Here is a 17,168-nt window from a genome sequence, read left to right as displayed (position 1 = left end):
GTCCAATGTCATTTTTTTTATGTTGTTATGACTGATTACAGTAAATTTCTGAAAAATGTTAAACATTCTATGTGACAAACAATTTCTTCAATTGTTAATAAATTGCTCTATAAATAATGGAGTAAATGAAATAAACACAACGAAAGCATTTGTCGATTTTGTGTTTGAGAAGATATGGTAGGTATGATATGGATATGATAACTTTTTAAGTATAAAACAAAACACTAAACCACAAAATATGATTAGATATGGTTATGAATAATGTTTATTATATGTGATGTGATTGTGATTGATCTAAGATATTTTAAATGTAATTTTTCTGATTGGCTAAAGAGACATTAAAAATAATACATACACTTAATATGTAATTGATATTATTTTAATGATTAGAATTAAGCTTGCAAAACCCTAAATAGCAGTATTTAGTGCGCTTCATCAGATGTGGACACACTTTGATTGGATGACTCAGATGTTCTTGCCTGTGGCAGAGTTCATGAGGAGCTCATGGTGTTTTCCTCGCAGGGACTCGGGTGAGTCGGGTCAGGACACAGTGAGTCTCAGTATGAGTATGAGTGAGCTGGACGACCCTGGAGATGGAAAGAGCAAGAAGAAGAGAGGCCGGCCTGGCAGACCACCTGTATGCCTCACACGAAAACGATTTCCTTGACTTACCACAAAAACAGATTTTGTATTATTCATGATTTCACTTAGCATTTCTATTCCCCCTGACTCCAGGCACCCAACAAGAAGCCACGGAAGTCCCCTTTAGAAAAATGCCCGATGGGAGTCCAGCGGGGGCGGAAGGCCAATGGAATGGCCCAGCAGAACGGAGAGGGCGATCCTGTCACTCTGTTTGAAGTGGTCAAACAGGGAAAGAGCGCTATGCAGGTATCAAACACAGATCAAATCAGAAGAGAAAACGGATCACCATGTGCATCACTATGCAAATTTGCTAGAACTTTTTATAGGTACCTCGTGTCTAATATTATTTCACATGGGTGTTAATGCATTTGGTGAGCTTTGATGATAATTCAAATTCAATTTCACCCCACAAAGAATGCAAGTGCTACGGATGTAGTCAGACTAAAACTCAGTTTATAGAAATCACACATAACAGAATAAAAAGGTTATGTCAAACTGAATAAATTTGCTAACAGTGTTAAAACATATAATAGTGTTAAATGTGTACACTACTGTTCAAACATTTGTGGATTTTTAAAAATAAAATGACTACTTTTATTCAGCAAAGACACATTAAATTGGTCAAAAGTGACAGTGACGGCATTTATAATGTTACAAAACATTTCTATTTCAAATAAATGCTGTCCTATTGAACGTTCTATTCATCAAATAATCTTGAAAAAAATGTATCACGGTTTTCACAATATTAAGCAGCACTTCTGTTTTCAACTTTAATAATAAGAAGAAATGTTTCTTGAGCATTAATAATTTCTGAAGAAGCATTTGACACTGAAGGCAGGAGTAATGGCTGCTGGAAATTCAGGAATAAATTAAACTTTATTAAAACAGAAAACAGTTATTTCAATTGTAATGATATTCCACAATAATATTCCACAGCTTTGAAGAGCCTAAGAGAGTACTTTTAAAAAACATTAAAAAAAGACCCCAAACCTTTGAACAGTTGTGCATAATTAACTCCTTGCATACCTTAACACATTCATTTTAACAGCCCTAATTATAAAATGTTACATAGTGTGCCTTTTTCAGTGTTAAATGAAGAGTGAAATGTATATCTGGTGTCCAAATGTTTCAGATCAAATGTTTCAGATGAGCAGATGTTGAATATGTAACAGCTGGAGGTGTGCAGTTTTTACATCCACCATTTCAGACTCACTTAATAACTCTCAAAGCCAGATTGTTCTGCTAAAGGAAAGAGTGTTGAGCAACTCGTCCACTGTGTTTATTGTAAATAGTGACACAGTTGTCCATGACTCTTTCAGTCGGTTGTTGATGATTGGATTGAGTCATACAAGCAAGACAGAGATTTAGCACTTCTGGACCTCATCAACTTCTTCATCCAGTGCTCTGGCTGTAAAGGTACAAATACCTCATGCTCATAAGTAGTATTAATCAATAATAATAATAATGTAGTATTCATAATAGTAGTGATTACTGACCGTCCTTCTTTTCAGGCACTGTAAGAATCGAAATGTTTCGCAACATGCAGAATGCTGAAATTATCCGCAAAATGACAGAGGAGTTTGACGAGGTATCTTTTCTGATGAATTTATACAGAATCTTATGTAGGAAATTAACCTTTGAACTCTGGTCTGAGTGGGTCATTTCTTTTGTGTTTTAATGCAGGACAGTGGCGATTACCCCTTGACCATTTCTGGCCCGTTGTGGAAGAAGTTTCGCTACAACTTTTCTGAGTTCATCTGCGTCCTGATCCGCCAGTGCCAGTACAGCATCATCTACGATGAGTACATGATGGACACGGTCATCTCTCTGCTGACGGGTCTGTCGGACTCACAGGTTCGAGCCTTCAGACACACCAGCACTCTAGCAGGTAAACCTCAATTTGTAATGAGAATTACATTATTAATCTGTTGTCTACAAAAAGGTCTCCCTGTGGTTTTCTGCCACAATAGAAGTTCTGTGGTTTCATGTTTAAAAGCAATGAGTTGAAGATAGCCATCAATATCAGTACTGTATTTTTTAGTATTGTATAATTTTATTATTAAAAAAATAACAATAATAATTATTATGATTAAATACTTGTTTTTTATGTTACAGATCAGTGATATTAATACTACTGCTACATATTTCTTTATTGGTTTGTTTAATTTCTATAATTTAATTAGTGCTGTCAAATGATTAATCGCGATTAATCGCATCCAAAATTAAAATTTTTGATTACATAATATGTGTGTGTGTACTGTGTATATTTATTATGTATATATAAATACACACACACGCATGTATATATTTAAGAAAAATATGTTACGTTTATTTATTAAATATATTTATTAGTGCTGTCAAACGATTAATCGCGATTAATCGCATCCAAAATAAAAGTTTTTGTTTACATAATATATGTGTGTGTACTGTGTATATTTATTATGTATATATAAATACACACACATGCATGTATATATTTAAGAAAAATATGTTACGTTTATATATTAAATATATTTATATATAATTAAAATTATATGAATATAAATATATACATGTAAATATTTTTTTAAATATATGCTGTATGTGTGTGTATTAATATATACGTAATAAATAGACACAATACACACACATATATTATGTAAACAAAAACTTTTACTTTGGCTGCGATTAATCGCAATTAATATTTTGACAGCACTAATATTTATATATGATATAATTTATATGAATATAAATATATACACAAGTACATGTAAATATTTTGGCTGCGATTAATCGCAATTAATATTTTGACAGCACTAATATTGATATATGATATAATTTATATGAATATAAATATATACACAAGTACATGTAAATATCTTCAAAATATATGCTGTATCTGTGTCTTTAAATATACATAAAATGTAAAAAAATATATATTATTTCTATAGTCGTAGAGGATTTCATAAAAGCAATGTGCATGTGACCTAAGACTGAAGTAGAGAGAGAGAGAGATATTTTCAGATTCTGTTTAAAGAATAAAAAATAAGTTTGCATCCCTGTCCTTTGTTCTTTTGCCCTCAGCCATGAAGCTCATGACAGCTCTGGTGAACGTAGCTCTGAATCTGAGCATTAATCAGGACAACACACAAAGACAGTATGAAGCCGAACGCAACAAAATGGTGGGAAAGAGAGCCAATGAGAAGCTTGAACTCCTACTTCAAAGAAGGAAAGAGGTATCAATTCCTAAGCACTCTTATCTTACTCTGTGTTAAATTCATTTGTAGAGGCCTACATTTAATTCCATGCACAGAACTTCACGAATCAGCAGATTTCCTCAGAAATTAAACATGTTTCCTTCAGAAAGTCCTACACATATTTCACAGAATTTAGTGGGTTTGCAGAAAATGTGAAATAAATTGTATCACTATACAGTCATTCTATTGCTGATCATTTACTCATATGAACAATCTTTCTCACCAGCTTCAAGAAAACCAAGATGAAATCGAAAACATGATGAACTCGATCTTCAAGGGAATCTTTGTTCATCGTTATAGGTGATCAGAGTTGTATACCTTCACAATAATAGTGCACTAGTAGCTGTGGATATCTGGTCTCATCTTCTTTGTGACTGGCAGGGATGCAATTGCTGAAATCAGAGCCATTTGTATAGAGGAGATCGGTGTGTGGATGAAAATGTACAGCGATGCCTTCCTGAATGACAGCTACCTGAAGTACGTCGGCTGGACCTTACATGATCGGGTACGCCGTCTCCACATAAACCCAATTGCGGGACTTCTGCCCCTGTAATATTTCATTTTCAGTTTATTAATATCAGCATCCTCCATTTCCAGCAAGGTGAAGTGCGCTTGAAGTGTTTGAAAGCCTTACAAAACCTCTACACAAACCGCGAACTGTTTCCAAAACTCGAGCTCTTCACGAACCGTTTCAAGGTAAGAACGCCGTTTAGCAGAGGTATCGCAATTCTCTGAATGTGTTCCCCATGTAGATGATGATCAAATCTCCTCACAGGATCGTATCGTGTCTATGACGCTGGATAAAGAGTATGATGTGGCTGTGGAGGCCATCAGACTGGTCACGCTAATCCTTCAGTGAGTGAAGCTCAGATGCTGATTGTAAATACAGTCTGGATGCTTTCCCCCATCAAATGTTTTTCATTTGTTCAGGGGTAGCGAGGACGCTTTGTCTAATGAGGACTGTGAGAATGTCTATCATCTGGTGTACTCCGCTCACAGGCCTGTGGCAGTGGCTGCTGGGGAGTTTCTACATAGAAAGTGAGCCAGCTAACATCCTTTCTCTGTAAAATATCGTCTTTGAATATTTATCTCTGTGGCTTTTGTCTCATTTAATTTAATTTTATTTTATTTTATTGTATTAATTAATTAATTATTTTTATTTAACTTTATTTTATTTTAATTAAAAATATATATAATTTAATAATTTAATTTGAATTCATTTGATATTTTCTTGTCCATTTTCTACTCTTGTCATATGTAGGTTGTTTAGCAGACATGATCCTCAGGCAGAGGAAGCTCTGGCAAAACGCAGAGGCAGGAGCAGCCCAAACGGAAACCTTATCCGCATGCTGGTGCTCTTCTTTTTGGAGAGCGAGGTAATGCCTCAAGTGATAATCAGGCACTAGAGAATTCTGAATGAGAATGGAGAATTATGATAAGTTAACACAATATTTGTCTCCTGAGGTGGCATCAGAATCCAGCTAGTTTCATTTCTGTTGGTCTGAATCTCTTGTTTGTGTCAGAGCTAACAGTTTATGTGTGTTTGTGTTTCCAGCTGCATGAACATGCTGCCTATCTAGTGGACAGTTTGTGGGAGAGCTCTCAGGAGCTGCTGAAGGACTGGGAGTGCATGACCGAACTGCTGCTGGAGGAGCCAGTGCAAGGCGAGGAGGGTACGGACTGCTGACTATAGTAGATCATAATAGATAGAAATCAAACGGGAGACTGGGGCTAGTTTACACAAAGGCCTTTATATCAAAAACTGTCTGTTTTGAGTAAAAAAAATCTAGTTTTGTAAGTTTTATGTTCCAAATTTGGTTTGTTTAAATGTAGCTGTAAAGCAGGGCTCTTCAACTCCAGTCCTAGAGGTCCAGTGTCTTGCTGAGTTTAACTCTAACCAAACACACCCGAAGAAGCTAATCAAGGTGTTCGGAATTGCTTGCCAACTACGGACAGATGGGTTAAATTTGGCACTAAAGGCTCTCCAGGACTAGAGTTGAAGAGCTGTGCTATAAAGCCTATAAGAGGATGAAGTCTATGTAGTATGAAAACAAGCCACACTGTGTTTTATGAACTGTATCTTTTTAACTAAGCAGTAAATGTTCCATAATTTTTTTAATCCATAATTTGAAGTTTAAAGTCTGTTCAATGGTTTGGGGTCACTAAGAATGTTTTTTTTTTTTTCGTTTTAAATAAATTTATGCTGTTACTCAGCAATTATATTCATCAAAAGTGACAGTAAAAACATTTGAAATAAATGTTTTTGTTTTGAACGTTTTGTTCATAAAATAATCCTAAAAAAAAATCAAATTTTTTTTAATACAAAATATTAAGCAGCACAACTGTTTTCAACATTGATAATACCATGAAATGTTTCTTGAGCACCAAATCATATTGGAATGATTTCTGAAGGATCATGTGGCACTGAAGACTGGAGTAATGACCGCTGAAAATTCAGCTTTGCATCACAAGAATACATTACATTTTAAAATATATTGAAATAGAAAACAGTTATTTGAAATTAAAATAGGTAACACTTTATTTTAACGTGTCCTTGTTACACGTTACATGTACTTACTATTATAATAACAATAAATGATGCATAATTACATGCAAGTAACCCTAATCCTAACCCTGACCATATAGTAAGTACATGTAGTTAATTCATATTACTCAGTACTTAAATGTATATTTTAAAACGGTTAGTTCCGGTCCTTGATTCTGATTGGTTGAGCTGCGTTCAAAGCTGTTGTAAATTACTCTACAAACATACACCACTTTGTTGCAACCACGACCATTTCTGAGGAACTACATTGTTTGGTGGAAGAATACTGTTTTTATTTATGTCATTACACTTTATTTGCTCTGTTTTATTTTGTGGAACCCAACTACGTATATGGAATAACCGTTTTATAAAAGCAATAAGCCCCGTGAAGCCGTGGTTTACAGTGAATTTATAACAGCTAAGGGGTCTGCTTCGCGTTGTACCTAACAACGCCCCTTAGCCATTATAAATTCACTGTAAACCACAGCTTCTTGGGGCTTATTGCTTTAATTACACTGCAACAAGGACACTTTAAAATAAAGTGTAACCTTAAAATAATATTTCAAAATATTTCTAATAAATTAATGCAGCCTTGGTGACCATAAGAGACTTTCCAAAAGTAAAAAAAAAATCTTACCAACCCCAGACTTTTGAATGTTGTATGAATAAAAATATGATTTTGAAAAATCAGCTCCCTCACCCTGAAATATGGAGTAAAAGGTGCCCCGTCTCCCCTATTATCTCTATCGGTGAGCTATTTTTTGCTCAGAAAAATGTCACACATCTACCCCTATCATGTCCTATACGGCTACATGTATGCATCTGCAACATAAGCACATCTCTTTCTCTCTGACTCTGTTTGTCTTCAGTGTTGACAGACAGGCAGGAGAGTGCTCTGATTGAGCTGACTGTCTGTACCATTCGTCAGGCTGCTGAGGCCCATCCGCCTGTGGGGAGAGGGACTGGGAAAAGGGTAAGACCTTTACTTGACAAGCTACAGTATATGGCTAAAACTATCTGCATCATTTTATTATAAAACATTTTTTTGTTCATCAATGCTTAGTTTAGTCTATCTTGTTGTGCAGGTCTTGACAGCGAAGGAAAGGAAGACGCAGATTGATGACAAAAACAAATTAACAGAGCACTTCATCATGGCTCTTCCCATGTTACTCTCAAAAGTAAGATGAAACGTATTCTGTTTTCAAGCTCGCATACATCATGACCAGGTCAGTCCTAAGCTGAAAACCCCATTTTCCGCCCACAGTACCAGACAGATGCAGAGAAAGTAGCCAACCTCCTACAGATCCCGCAGTACTTTGACCTGGATGTGTACAGTGCAGGGAGGATGGAGAAGGTAAGCGGTTTCTCCAGCTGGATCTCTATAAATGCTAAACGTTAGCTGATGGAGGAATTTGAATATTCCAGCACTTGGACGCATTGCTCAAGCAGATCAAGTTTGTGGTGGAGAAGCACACGGACACGGAGGTGCTGGAGGCCTGCAGTAAGACCTACAGCATCCTGTGTAGTGAGGAGTACACCATCATGAACCGTGTGGACATCAGCCGCAGTCAGCTCATCGATGATCTAGCTGACCGCTTCAACCACTCGGTGGAGGAGCTGCTGCAGGCGGTGAGGGCTCTGTGGAGGTGACGGACAGATTTAGGGAGATTGTTTGTTACAGTATCACATTAATTACAAAAGATATTCAGAAAGCACTTTAACAATGAGCAGACAGCTTTTTAAAAAGGGATACTTTACCCCAAAATGACATTTGTCATATAAGCCTTTATGCTGTTATTTTTTATTGCATTTCTTTTCCAGAGTTCATAGTGACCACAGCTGTTAAGGTCCAAAAATTATTATTATTTTTTGTTAATTGAAATAAAATTAGTCCATATGAACCTCTTGTATTTCAAATAGTGTCAATAAAAAGACTGATTTATTTGTATTTTTATTTATTTTTGCAGTCAGTGAGTTGAACTTAACAACTAGATCAGTGAATGAAATGTTTTTTGAGCTGGTTCTTTTCAATCAGCTGATTGATCCAATTTACAGATTGGACTAAATCTGGTTCTCAACATTCAAATTTCATCTTGTATGGCTTCAGAATACTTAAAGTATATATATATATATATATATATATATATATATATAAATTAAGGAGTCCGTAGAAAAGTTTAGAGTAAAAATTTTTTTGTAAAGATTGTTTAAAAAATAAATTAAAAACAAAAACTATATTTAATAATAAATAAATACATGCATACATCTAGCATGTTTTCAATTTATATAAATATATAAATACATTGCATACATGTATGTAAATATTTTCCAATTCATATTTTACCTATATTCGTAATAATTTTTCTCAGTATAGATTGGGTCTTTAAACATGAAAATACATAGCTGCCTTTTAAATTTTAAAATGGGGTCCTTCATACAAGGATTATCATATTTGGGGGTATGTAACATATAAAAGATTGAAAACATCTGATATAGACCTCTTTCTTTCTTTTGTTCTTTCATTCTTTTCTTTTGTTTTGGTTTTTGGTTGAACTATCCCTTAAACATTTCAGTGCTTTGCCATTTCAGAGCTTTATTCATTGTTCCCTCTACTCTTGAGGCTGTTTCTAGCTGAGGTAGAGATTGTGAACAGTTATTTATGATTCATAGAATTGTTCAGCCATCGCTGATAAAACATATTTCTGAATGTCTGCCTCATTAACAGGGGGAAGAGGCGGATGACGACGACATCTACAACGTTCTCTCCACTCTCAAGAAACTCACAGCCTTTCACAAGTACGCTGCTGTCTTGTTAAATCACTGCAAATGCAAGTTATTTCTGACCACTTGGAGTCATTGAGTGCTAATGAACAAGCAATGTGTCTGTCTCTCCTCTCCATCAGTGCTCATGACTTGACCAAATGGGATTTGTTTGGGAACTGCTACAGGTTGCTAAGGACGGGAATAGAGCAGGGCTCTATGCCAGAGCAGGTGCGTCTCTTTCAGATATGAGATGAGGGAATCTCTTGAAGCCTATCAAGGACATGCCCAGGTCACATTTCAACACAAAATTAAAGGAACGAAATAAGAAATTATATAAAGAAAAAGACATGAAAGGAAATTATGTTATTTGTATTCCAACATTGTTTTTTAATGACAGTTCTCATTTCTGTAAAACTAGAAAAAAAAGCAGTATTATTCAAATGAAGTACACTACTGGTTAAAAATGTGGTGCTATAAAAATACTGTTAAAACAGTAATATTGTGAAATTGTATTACAATTTAACAGTAATGTTATTCAATTTGTAATCTTATATTGAATGTGTGTGTGTGTGTGTGTGTGTGTGTGTGTGTGTGTGTGTGTAATTTAGTCTTCAGTGTCACATGGTCCTTTAGAAATCATTCTAACATGCTGCTTTGGTGCTCAAGAAACATTTCTTTGAATGCATCATGGAAGAATGTGCAGAATGTTTTTATTGCTTTTTTTACTGTATTGAGAATTGAAAATGAAATATTCATTTATTAAAGAGAAAGAACAAGAAGAAAACGTTTGGTATCATTATACAGTTTTGTTGCATTTCAAAAGTTAGCATCATTTTGTAACATTTTCCCAAAATATTTCACTGCAAAATGCTGTGATTGACCAATCAGAATCAAATATTCCAGACAAACAAAATAACACTTTCAACCTTTTTCTTAAATTTGATTTTGTACTTGTTTTGTAGACATTTTTGTGAGATTAACCCAGTTATTGAAGATGTTTTCAGGTGACATGGCACCATTGATTTCATGTAGATACTAAGTGTGTTTGATTGTGTTTTGTAGATAGCAGTACAGGCTCTTCAGTGCTCTCATTACTCCATACTGTGGCAACTTGTGAAGATCACAGAAGGAGCTCCATCCAAGGTATGTTAGGCATCTATTTAATGTTTTTACTTCTTATTTAGCAGATGGATTTGATGCAATGCAACTTGTTGCAATACACTGCAAAGTTTCATTTCATTATCAGCCGTTCATCGACCCACTCACAATACATTTGTGATCTCATCCTAGATTGAATGTGACTAGACTGAACAACAAGCATGTTCATTACCTGATTACTGCAACTTTCAACCAAAAAGCATACATATTTTCTTTAATTTCAGGATGATCTCCTAGCACTTCGCAGGGTTGTCAAGTCTTTTCTAGCCATGTGCCAGCAATGTTTATCAAACGTCAACACGCCGGTTAAAGAGCAGGTGAGTGCCTTCATTTGTCCTTTCATTCAGGAAAGATGTGCCTGTGCAATAGTCATTCATGCTACGATTGTTTCACTTCCCCATCTCTTCCTCCAGGCGTTCATGCTGCTATGCGACCTGCTGATGATCTTCAGTCACCAGCTCACCACAGGGTCCAGGGAGGGTCTGCAACCTCTGGTCTTCAACCCAGACAGCAGCCTACAGAATGAGCTGCTCAACTTCATCCTAGACCATGTGTTTATAGACCAGGATGATGAGAATCAGAGTATAGGTGAGCCTAGAGATGATATTAACGGCATAAAATGTATGTTTAAGTTATGTTTATATTGAATTTACGGTCATTAACAGTTATAAATCAAATTCTGTATATGCTTAAATAATGATTTCTATTTGAAGACATTTGCAAATTTGTGCATAGACATAGTGAATGTTAAATCACTGTTTTGAATGTTTTGACGTGTTGAAGTTAGTGTTTTCATGTTTGTTACCCAGAGGGTGATGAGGAGGATGAAGCTAACAAGATTGAGGCCTTACACAAGAGGAGAAACCTCCTAGCTGCCTTCAGCAAGCTCATCATTTATGATATAGTAGACATGCCAGCTGCTGCAGACATCTTCAAACACTACATGAAGGTAAAATAACCAAGTATCACCTTATCTGACGTACCCACTGTCATGAAAGAAACTAATCTTCAGAGATTGGCTGTGTCCAAACTGCATTTGAAATCAGGCAATGTGATTTAAGCACTTATATTACCAGAAACTCTTGCCAATGTCAATGCTGTAACCTCAGTGATTTTTTTGCCACTGATTAGTTTCTATTATTTGCATAAAGTTGAACATTTCTTAGCCTTTTCATGCTCTCGCTGCTTGTTCTGCTCCATGTCAATCCCACACTCAATGCCAGTGGATATACATTGTATACTGTACTGCTATCTCCAAAACACATTCTAGGTTAGTTCTTAAATTTTTTTTGTCACACTGCTGAACTTATTGTAAACTATGTGTAGTACTACAACGATTATGGAGACATTATCAAGGAGACTCTAAGTAAGACCAGACAGACGGATAAGATACTGTGTGCCAAGACGCTCATCCTGAGCTTACAGCAGGTGAGATGACAGCATCAGATTCACATGATATCTGCATTATCATTTCCGATCTTGATAATTCTACTAATCCTGTTATTTTTCTGTTCTTCAGCTCTTTAATGAGCTGATCCAGGATCAGGGCCCTAACTTGGACAGGACCTCATCTCATGTGAGTGGCATTAAGGAATTGGCCCGTCGCTTTGCCCTCACCTTTGGCTTGGACCAGATCAAGACCAGAGAGGCTGTGGCCACACTGCACAAGTAACTTCTCTTTCATATTTGAATGATTATTCATCAAGCACCAAATGGACACCATCTTCATTCAACCTCTCACAAATATTTTTGCTGTATTCAGAGATGGCATCGAGTTCGCTTTCAAGTATCAGAATCCTAAAGGACCAGAGTATCCCCCTCCAAATCTGGCCTTCCTGGAGGTTCTCTGTGAATTTTCCTCGAAGCTTCTTCGCCAAGACAAGAAAACAGTGTAAGTTAGACTGAGGAGCACTTTGTTTTATTTAGCAAAGGTTGGTGTAATGTTTTTCTTTTAGGCTCATGGGCTTGAGCTTTGACTTGATTTAGTAAAAAGAGATTCTGACTATACACTAAAACATCATGTAATCCTTCACTGTGCAAAATTCATTTTCATTGGATGGATCCTTTGAGAACCTGAGCAGAAAGATTGTATTTTAATGTATAAAAAAACGAGTACAAATACATATACACTGCCATTTAAAAGTTTGGGATCAGTAAAATTTTAATGTTTTTTTTAAAATGGAGTCTCTTATGCTCATTAAGTCTATATTTCTTTGATAAAAATACAGAAAAAACTGTAATATTGTGAAATATTAATGCAATTTCTAATATCGGTTTCCTATTTTAATATACTTTAAAATATAATTTATTTCTGTGATGCAGTGCTGAATTTTCCAAGACTGAATACTCCAGTCTTCACTCTTCAGTGTCACATGATCCTTCAGAAATCATTTACTTTTTTCTTTGATTCTTCGATAAATAAAAAGTTAAAAAAGAACAGCATTTATTCACAATATAAATCTTTACTATCACTTTTTATCCATTTAACACATCCTTGCTGAATAAAAGTACTTATTTCTTAAAAAAAAAAAAAAAAAAAAAACCTTTTTACTGACCCCAAACTTTTGAATAGTAGTGTATATTGTAACACAAAGTTTCTTGTTCTTTTTCATTTTTTCTTTATCAAAGAATCCTGAAAAAAGTATCACAGGTACCAAAAAATATTAAGCAGCACAACTGTTTTCAACACTGATTATAAATCAGCATATTAGAATGAATTCTGAAGGATCATGTGACACTGAAGACTGGAGTAATGATGCTGAAAATCCAGCTTTGCTTCACAGGAATCAATTCTATTTTAAAGTATACTAAAATAGAAAACTTATTTTAAATTGCAACAATGTTTCCCAAATTTTTCTGTGTTTTTGATCAAATAGATACAGTCTTGATGAGCATAGGAAACATATCTTTAAAAAACATTTAAAATCTTACTGATGTCTAACATTTGAACGGCAGTGTATATATTTGAAGTTTTAGGAATGAGATAAATAGAAGTCTATTGTTAAAAACAATATGTTTGTGCTCTCCCTTTGGCTCTCTCAGGCACTCGTATCTGGAAAAGTTCATGACTGAGCAGATGATGGAGAGGCGGGAAGACATCTGGCTGCCGCTCATCTCCTACAGGAACTCTCTGCTGACGGGTGGAGATGAAGATCGCATGTCCATCACCAGCGGCAGCAGCAGCAGCAAAGCTGGATCTATACGGAGCAAGAAGGGCCGTCCAGCCATGCACAAGAAACGCATCGAGGGTGAGGATGCCGGTAGATGTAATCATACTGATATGAGATGGGAGGCCTGTGGGTTGCTTCAGTTGACCCGAGATGCCTAAAAGTAAGCAGTCATGGGCTGTTTTGTGTGTGGTGTCATGGTTCTGCAGAGGAGAGTGTGGAGAGCTCATGGATGATGAGGAGTGACACCCTACAGACTCCCGGAGCCTTGCAGACACCCCAGCTCACCTCCACCGTACTCCGAGAAAACCCTCGGCAAGCTGCTGAGCACCTCCCTGAGCAGAACTCTGAGCCCGGCTCTGAATCCGACTATGTTCATAAGTAAGTGAACTTAAAAAACACCACATATCCAACAGTTTGTGAACGCATATGCAACACATCCATTTCTATTTAAAACAATTCGTCATTAATAGAAAATTAGTCCTTCTGGCTATATCAGGCATGTGATCAGCTAGAGACAAAAAAGAAGCAAAAATCTGAGCACGCCCCAAGTCACACCCACAAGCCACGCTCCCAGCACTTCTTATTAAAAATATATATTTTAGCACATTAAAACATATATCTTATATTGTAATAATACACACTATTGTCCTGTAAAAAATAAAAAGCAGCATTTAATAATCATGATAACAATATAATATAATATATTATAGTAAAGTATATTGTATTGTTATTATTATTAAAGTACCTGCCAAAAGTTTGGAAAAATTTTAATTAATGATTTTGAAATAAATATCTTCTGCTTATCAAGGCTGAATTTATTTGATTAAAAAAAACAGCAATATTGTGAAATAGTATTACAAATAAAAAGTTTTCAATTTTAATATATTATAAAATGTAATGTTATTCCTGTGATGCAAAGCAGAATTTTCTTCATCATTACTCCAGTTTTCAGTGTCACATGATCTTTTAGAAATCATTAAAAAATGTTTGACTCTCAAGAAACATTTCTGATTATTATCAATGTTGAAAACAATTTTGCTGCTTCATATTTTGTGAACAGCATTTATTTGCATTTATCCAATATATTAATTAAAATTTGTTAATGCATTTATTAAATAGAAATCATTTGAAATGTCTTCACTCACCTTATAAAATTAATAAATAAATAAATAAAATAATAATAAAATGATTAATTTCTCTCTTTTTTAAATCTTATACAAATGTTTGAGTGTTATCATTGTTTCCACAAAAATATTAAGCAGCAATACTGTTTTTAACATTGATAATAATGAGAAATGTTTCTTGAGCAGTAAATCAGCATATTAGAATGATTTCTGAAGGATTATGTGGCACTGAAACTTCTCTTTGTAAACAACAACTGATTTATAAACGTTTCTAATGACGAATGTTGCGTTCCCAAATGCAAATTAGAGCGGCTCAAACCAAGCGCAGCTCAGCTAGCACTAACAAATTAATTACATCACAACCGTTGCGAATTTTATGACAGCGATCTCAAAATTCTCACCGCCATTCATAAAAAGTCACCAGGTCGAGTAACACGTTTCAGCGCTGATTCTACTCGTATTTGGCGCTTTGAACAGTGTTGCCAGATTGGATGAACGATTTCCAGCCCAAAAGCTCACAAAAACCCACCCACTCCAACAAAAAAACGCCCAAAACTTTAACTGTCAAAATAGTGTGATAGAATGTCAATCAAGTTTGATAAGAGCCATTTTTAACTCCTTAAAAGAAAATAATGATGACAAAATAATATAAATATAGCGCTAGATAAATTTCCCATTGATCAAATCGGGGCAAATACATTAAAGAGAATGACCAAATATGATTAAAATATGCAAGCAGACGCTGTCAAAACGGCAATCAGAAATTAACTGATACCCTCGAAAAACACATGCATCATTTTCAATGTCAACAGTCAGAATTTAAATGCAAAAAAGTGCCCAAGTGATCGGAAAAAGCTACTTAATTAGGTATTTCACACTCGTTTACGCACACACCATGACAGTCAAAACTGTCATTCATTGATGCATACTGTATGATAATCCGACAATAAAAAAAAATTAACAACAATAGGGATTTAACGATTCACTCAACTCACGATTCGATTCACGATTCGATTTGATTCACGATTTTCTTTTTTTTTCTTTTTTACAAAATGAGATTTAAGACAAATTATAAATTAAATGTGTCCTTTTATTATTGCTTGGACAAAATGCTGCACATTTCTTTGTGAAATTGAAAAATAATACTATAATAATATACTAATATTTCACTTGCACATTACTGCTCTTTTGTTGGTTTTGATTGCTTCTATTGTCCTCATTTGTAAGTCGCTTTGGATAAAAGCGTCTGCTAAATTACAAAATTTAAATATAATGTAAATGTAAATAACAAAACTACATTGAAATTTTAAAACAAGCCCCAAATCAAATAAATAAGCAACACAAATAAAATAAATCTCTTCATATAAACAAACTAAGGCTTTGTCTGTGCTCTTTACATTTAAAATTAGAGGCAACCACTGCATTTTAATCTTGATCCAAACAAAGATGCTGCATACATGAATAATAAAAAACAAGAATTAAGCTTAAATTTTCGTTTTTCGTTCGTGGGTGGAAAAATGAATAAACAGCTTGAATATTCGATTTCTACACGTGGGCGGGAATTAAACGCCCTTTCTGCTGATTGGTCAGCCGAAGATCAAACCGTGCCTTCGTCAGTTCTTTTGCAGTATCATGCAGCAGAATAATAGTCCTCTGCTGATGCAGTTATGGATTCTTAACGCATTTATTGCAACTACATTTCATCTTTTTTCATCAAACAAACAGGCTAATGAATAGCTCAACACAACTCATACTGGGGCAGAGTCTAGACAGGGCTTTCTTCTGTGTAGATATGAATTCTATTCTTCGCATCAGCTGGGCATGGTAGGGTATGATATGAGAGCTGTCATAGCCTACCCTGCTCACCCAGTAAATCTGTTTGTTTAATTAATTAATTAATTAATTTGTTTCAAAATAAATATTTTAAAAACTAAGACAAAAAAGAAGGATTGATAAATTGGCTTGGGTATATACAGGCCTATGTTCACGCAAGAACTGTCATTCTGACTGACAACCGGAGAACAACAGATATTAAATAGCCTACTGTTAGAGTTTTATAATGTAGTCTTGTGTTTTATTAAAATTGATTATAGCTGATATCTCAAAAGGATATGCACTTGTGAGCTACTGCGCACTCGCACTGCAACGCAAGATTTTCATAAAATATAATAACTTGCCATTTCGGTTTGTTTCTCACCAAACCCTCAATATACCTTCAGAATGCTTGGAATATACGCCACAAGATGCATATGATTATTTTACGACAGATATGCATCCACTTCAAAAAACAAACGATCTATCCATTCTCTGCCATTAAATTGGCAAGTGCGAGCAGGACATTTTTGTGTTTTTAAGTAATAAGCCTTTAGAACAACATTAAGGTGAGTAGCCTAGTGACTCTAGTTCACACAGTTCCAATAAATTGGGATGGGTTAAATAAACTCAATAAGCAGACAGACTACAGTCAAGCGCAGACTAGTATTCAAGTGCACAGGAAATAAGCAGCAGTCATATTTAAAGCAGTTTACAT

General features: G+C 35.1%; 1 protein-coding gene across 1 annotated transcript in view; it reads left to right on the top strand.

The window, feature by feature from the left end:
- stag1a (STAG1 cohesin complex component a) overlaps positions 1 to 17,168 on the top strand; it is a gene marked incomplete at its 3' end in the record, with an annotated part of 48,491 nt that overhangs the window by 28,402 nt on the left and 2,921 nt on the right. The window contains exons 3-30 of the mRNA XM_016273275.1: positions 523 to 637; positions 736 to 888; positions 1,962 to 2,058; positions 2,154 to 2,230; positions 2,326 to 2,530; positions 3,706 to 3,857; positions 4,105 to 4,178; positions 4,260 to 4,383; positions 4,476 to 4,574; positions 4,654 to 4,733; positions 4,809 to 4,916; positions 5,140 to 5,254; positions 5,434 to 5,551; positions 7,293 to 7,396; positions 7,509 to 7,601; positions 7,688 to 7,777; positions 7,849 to 8,052; positions 9,149 to 9,219; positions 9,327 to 9,414; positions 10,249 to 10,329; positions 10,569 to 10,661; positions 10,758 to 10,932; positions 11,154 to 11,293; positions 11,671 to 11,772; positions 11,864 to 12,012; positions 12,107 to 12,235; positions 13,387 to 13,592; positions 13,721 to 13,892. Coding sequence (XP_016128761.1) covers positions 523 to 637; positions 736 to 888; positions 1,962 to 2,058; positions 2,154 to 2,230; positions 2,326 to 2,530; positions 3,706 to 3,857; positions 4,105 to 4,178; positions 4,260 to 4,383; positions 4,476 to 4,574; positions 4,654 to 4,733; positions 4,809 to 4,916; positions 5,140 to 5,254; positions 5,434 to 5,551; positions 7,293 to 7,396; positions 7,509 to 7,601; positions 7,688 to 7,777; positions 7,849 to 8,052; positions 9,149 to 9,219; positions 9,327 to 9,414; positions 10,249 to 10,329; positions 10,569 to 10,661; positions 10,758 to 10,932; positions 11,154 to 11,293; positions 11,671 to 11,772; positions 11,864 to 12,012; positions 12,107 to 12,235; positions 13,387 to 13,592; positions 13,721 to 13,892 — 3,414 coding nt within the window. The remainder of the gene's footprint in view (positions 1 to 522; positions 638 to 735; positions 889 to 1,961; positions 2,059 to 2,153; positions 2,231 to 2,325; positions 2,531 to 3,705; positions 3,858 to 4,104; positions 4,179 to 4,259; positions 4,384 to 4,475; positions 4,575 to 4,653; positions 4,734 to 4,808; positions 4,917 to 5,139; positions 5,255 to 5,433; positions 5,552 to 7,292; positions 7,397 to 7,508; positions 7,602 to 7,687; positions 7,778 to 7,848; positions 8,053 to 9,148; positions 9,220 to 9,326; positions 9,415 to 10,248; positions 10,330 to 10,568; positions 10,662 to 10,757; positions 10,933 to 11,153; positions 11,294 to 11,670; positions 11,773 to 11,863; positions 12,013 to 12,106; positions 12,236 to 13,386; positions 13,593 to 13,720; positions 13,893 to 17,168) is intronic.

Source organism: Sinocyclocheilus grahami, unplaced genomic scaffold (assembly GCF_001515645.1).
Source record: "Sinocyclocheilus grahami isolate Dianchi unplaced genomic scaffold, SAMN03320097.WGS_v1.1 scaffold5.1, whole genome shotgun sequence".
In the NCBI taxonomy this organism is placed as follows: Eukaryota; Metazoa; Chordata; class Actinopteri; order Cypriniformes; family Cyprinidae; genus Sinocyclocheilus; species Sinocyclocheilus grahami.
The sequence above is the reverse complement of the archived record's forward strand: the minus strand, read 5'-3'. Positions and strand labels throughout refer to the sequence as shown.